The sequence below is a fragment of the Teleopsis dalmanni genome, chromosome 1 (assembly GCF_002237135.1).
Source record: "Teleopsis dalmanni isolate 2A chromosome 1, ASM223713v2, whole genome shotgun sequence".
Classification (NCBI taxonomy): domain Eukaryota; kingdom Metazoa; phylum Arthropoda; class Insecta; order Diptera; family Diopsidae; genus Teleopsis; species Teleopsis dalmanni.
Genome location: NC_051846.1, coordinates 208,938,903 through 208,943,712, shown reverse-complemented (window position 1 = coordinate 208,943,712; position 4,810 = coordinate 208,938,903). Strand labels below are relative to the sequence as shown.

Below are 4,810 nucleotides of genomic sequence, written 5' to 3'. Positions count from 1 at the left end.
TACAAAAGAGATATAGAAGAAACCCTGCTGTTCTTACTGTATTTCATTTGCATTTTATTAAATTAAAATACAACGCCAAAAAAAAACAATAGAAACTTAAAAACTAAAACTTAACAGTTGTTTTACTTCGACTAATTATAAAAGTGGGAGTATAAAATTCTGAGATTCAATTAAGTCTTTTCGGAATTCATAAAGTTAAGTTGGTTTAATATATTGAAGCTTATGTGGCAAACCTTTAAAATACTCACATGATCGACTTAATGCCAGTAGTTTCAGTAATACTGTGTTTATATTTGGGTTTCATCTTGTTTATTATTTTTTCTGCCAGAAAGATAATTAAGTCACAGCCCTATTGTAGAATAAGTTGGTCTAAAATGGCAAATTTGAAAAACCAAAAATTATTTTTAACCGAAAAACGGTGGTTTGATCGTACAACTACGGTACCGTGTCCCTCATCAGTAACACAGTGTTAAGATTATTGATAGATTATCTAATGACTTGTCAGGGTTTTTATTATTATCTGAATTAAATAGATATCTATGTGCAAACAAAATGTCGATTCTGTTTAGAGACGAATGAGACCTGTATTTATATTTTCTTTGATCGTCCGGCTATGATCTCAACCAGGGGGAGATTATAGGACCAAAATATCTTATCTCCATTAGACATAAAGATGTACGCAGTTGACATTTTGGCTTTCATTTGAAGAGAGGATTGCCTTTCGTTCAGTTAAAGTCTGTTAAATACACAAAATATCAGCCATAGTTGCAGTGTAGTGCTTTGTATTCGTTTTCTATTCTTAAACAATAGGGTAGGATATTAATAGGATATCAGAAAAATGGTGCTATATTCCGATCTTGCGATCGATTACACAATTTCTACAGAAGTCTCTTAAGCTAACCAGGAAAAGTTATCAATAGACAAATTAATTCCCATTTATTGTATATCAACTAAAAAATCTGTCATCTGTTGTTAATGGAAATTAGCTGTTTGGCATTGGACAAAACCTTTTAGTAAAACATACATATACTTCAGTACCGATGCCATATAATAAGCATATATCTAGATATATCCAATGCATGATATTTTTGAAAATGCGATTTTTATAAATTAAAAAAAAATGAATAATAATATACTTAAAAGTAAATCAATTCATTAAAACTTCAGAAACCATATATTTAAATATATGCTTTCTCTCTTACATATTAAAAAAAAAGTTTGATTTTTTAATTTATCGCAGTAGCCAAACATATTTGGCATTTATTAATAATTCTTTATATTCTCATATAGAACATTTTTTATTAAATATTTTAAAATAATTAAAATTATACCTTTTTTGGCACATCAAATTTTCTCTAATTTCCGAGATCCGTTGCAGTAACAGAATGATAAAATTAACTGGGATTTTCAAAATCTAAGAAGGGAATAACCACATTGATATAAAGAAGAGGGTAACTCCTTTTTTCCATTGGCTGTGCCCTTATCGGCATACAATTACATATAAGGACATTAGGCATATTGCATTCAATTGAGAGGGATTCAAAAAAATTGTGAAGAATCAAAGCATCAAGTGAAATTGTAGGAATTGAAAACACACCGTATAAAAACATTTCAAAAATTATTCCCTATTACATTAATTAAATATTAATTATAATAAAATTTTTATTTCAGATGAATAATCAAAAACCTGTTAATATTTACTGGAGCTGTAAAGGCAATAAAAATAGTTCTCGTTATGAACTTATAGAATGGGTGAACGAGATACTCTGCACCAATTTAGGTGAAGTAGAACAAATGCGTAGCGGTGCTGCATACTGCCAGTTATTCGAATTGCTATTTCCAGGAAATATACCTTTGAAGAAAGTAAAGTTTCGAACGAATGATGTGTGCCAGTATCGCCATAATTTTGATTTGTTGCAAACAGGCTTTGAGAAGTTACGAATTCCAAAACTAATACCAGAAAATAAGCTTGTTCTTGGGAGTTATCAGCATAATTTTGAGTTTCTGCAATGGTTTTATATGCTATTTCAAAAAAATTGCAACAACGAAACATTACAGGATTATGATCCCATTCTGGCGAGAAACGGTTGTCCTTTAGATCTATGTTCTATTGATGATTGTAATCATAGGCCACCGTTTTTGCAAAATGATTTGGTTGATACAATGTCGTATGAAACTATCACATCAACGATTGAAACCGACTTAAATGCCACGGTTGATGTCAATGAAGTAAAGAGAACGCCATCATATGAAACAACATCCCCTAATAAAGCGAAGGTGGAATTCGATACCAGAACATATTCGATTAGTAGTGATGAACATATAGACAAATGTGTTGAAAATGATTGCGAACTGGTGTTTGACAGTAGTTTCGATAGCAGAACTTATACAATTGCTGATTCGGATGCTTCAGAGTTGGAAATAACTGAAATCCCAGATATAGCCATAAAAAAAATCTCATATAGAGTTCCAGATATAACAAATGGTATTCCCCGTTCTTTTGGCAGTGATGACATCATTAAATCGCCACACGTATTGAACACTGCTCTACCTGATAACTTTTTGGCATTGCCAGACGCACTAAGAACTGAAGTATCACGTTCAGCACGGCGTGATATAGTAAATCGGAAATGTCTTCCTAAATCGACTACCGCAACAGCTTGTGAGACAACAAATATAGAAGAAATATGTAGAGAACCAACTCTGTCAAATATTTTAATACCGTATAAGAGCTTGAATCGAAAAAAAGCAAAAAAACTATTCAACTGGAAAACGTTCTTAAGCGTTATGGATCGATCTCTCTGCGAACAAATTGAAGCAATTAAGCAGAGTATACCACATACTATGAAAATTGCTCCCGCATATTCTATAACTAATGAGGAACGTCGTAAGGAAACTAATAATCTTCTAGCTTTAGGTATGTTTGAGAGCGATAAATTTCATGAGGCCATAAGAGAACGAAATTTATTGTTCTTAGAGTTCAATAAATTGTTTAAACATTTTCGGAGTTGTGCTATCAACAGTGCTGTGCCAGAGTTCGAAGAAGTACTAAGATTGATTTTTGCAGAAGATAAGGGTCCTTATTTACCCAGAGAGCTGGAAGAATTTCAAATAAAGCAATAAATATTACTCCACAAAAGAAGATTATAAGAAAAATCCTTCTGTGTTCATGTCACAAAATTTAAAATATGTATGTATATATATTTTTTATATATATCAAAATTATTAAATAATGGATTGAAGGATAAAAATGAAATTTCTTGCTATGCATTTTTACTGCTCCTTGAATTTTAAGATTTTAATGATTTTAATTCGTATTCACAAGCTTTTATGAATCTTTTGGGAATCAATTTTATTTTAGAACCTTTTAGATAATTCAGCTTTTATTATTCGTAGAATAAGAAATTTTTTTTAAATTTTCAGCACATTTGTTGCTTGTTTGATGTCCGTCCTATGCATTTCTATATTTTTTTGAGCACTTCAAGCGATTCCAAGCATTTAAAGCAGCAAATGTGTAAAGCTAAATTCCTAATCTGCATATAAAATTGTTATAAAATTTGTATTTATCGACAGCTTCAGAGTGAATAAGCAATGCATGATGAGAATTTTTTGAAACTTTATTAAAAATGTATTGAGAATTCAGTCGAAACGTATAAAATACACAAACAGAACATCGTCAAATGTTATTATTGAGATACTACATATAACCAACACAAGGAAAACCACTAAAAATTGGAAATTCAGATAAGTTATGCAAAAGACATAGTAGCAAACGCCATAGTCACTAACACTACAATTTTATAACACATAAACGTTTATGCATTGATACACTAATTAGTATGAAACCACTTTCGCTAAGACAGCAAATCTGGCTATATGAAAACACAGCTTAAGCTAAGATATAGAATATCAAATCTCTATTAATTTGTCATTACATACTAGGTGAATAATTTAGTCTTGGACTGTCAACTGACTTGGACTGCCTTCCCACATCTATTGAACAGATATTAACACACTAACAAGTAGTAAAACTACTTGTTCTTGAACGACCTTTCTTCAACGGCTTCGATGAACTATTATAAACTTAAATTGGAGGGGGCCACACAAAGTTATTAGACATCATTTAGTTTAAATTATGCAAGAACAAAAGAAATAAATAAATCAATATCAAATGGGACATTTATGATAAGATGCATTCACGGTTGCCACTTATGGTACTTTAGTACCAAAATTGGTACTTTTTTTTCCGTTTGGTACTCTGGTACTCATGTTCAAAAAATGGTACATTTTCGGCGACCCAACTTTATTGTGGATATTGTACTGTTTTATACTTTTTGTACATTTTATATAAATTGTATTTTCTTATAAAAAGACAATAGAAAAATTTTGGACCTTTTTTTACAGAAATGGTACCTTTTTAAACCAATTTTGGTACAGAAAAAAATTTTCAAGTGGCAACCGTGGATGCATTATCGTATTCATAGGCCATATATTTGAAATTTGACATACAAATCCTTGCTTAAATTTTGTTTAATCAGGCATAGGTCAAACATACGCTCTCAACTTCACAAATGCATGATTCAAATTTCTTCTTCATATTTTACAATCCTTTAGCGCAAATTTCTTAAATTGAATCAAATACTTTACCACGAATATGATACATTGAATTTTCAATAACCATCTACAAACTTTATTAAAATAACACCTTATAGAAATATTTTTTGTCTATATATAATAATACTCAATAGAACTAAACGAGAATTATAAATTATATTTGCAATATTTATAATACATGCATTTGAATGTACGT

At 30.5% G+C, this 4,810-nt stretch overlaps 1 protein-coding gene across 3 annotated transcripts; it reads left to right on the top strand.

Annotated features, from left to right (window-relative positions):
- The first annotated feature begins 1,319 nt into the window (after positions 1 to 1,319).
- LOC119671637 lies at positions 1,320 to 3,210 on the top strand. Of its 3 annotated transcripts, none has more exons than XM_038082371.1 (2): positions 1,320 to 1,550; positions 1,672 to 3,210. In XM_038082371.1, the coding sequence occupies exon 2, from the start codon at positions 1,672 to 1,674 to the stop codon at positions 3,121 to 3,123; it is 1,452 nt and encodes a 483-aa protein (XP_037938299.1). In that variant the 5' UTR covers positions 1,320 to 1,550; the 3' UTR covers positions 3,124 to 3,210. The 3 variants fall into 3 exon arrangements, with proteins under 3 accessions (XP_037938299.1, XP_037938298.1, XP_037938297.1); XM_038082370.1 differs by having other exon boundaries at positions 1,320 to 1,578; XM_038082369.1 differs by having other exon boundaries at positions 1,320 to 1,598.
- The last annotated feature ends 1,600 nt before the right edge of the window (positions 3,211 to 4,810 follow it).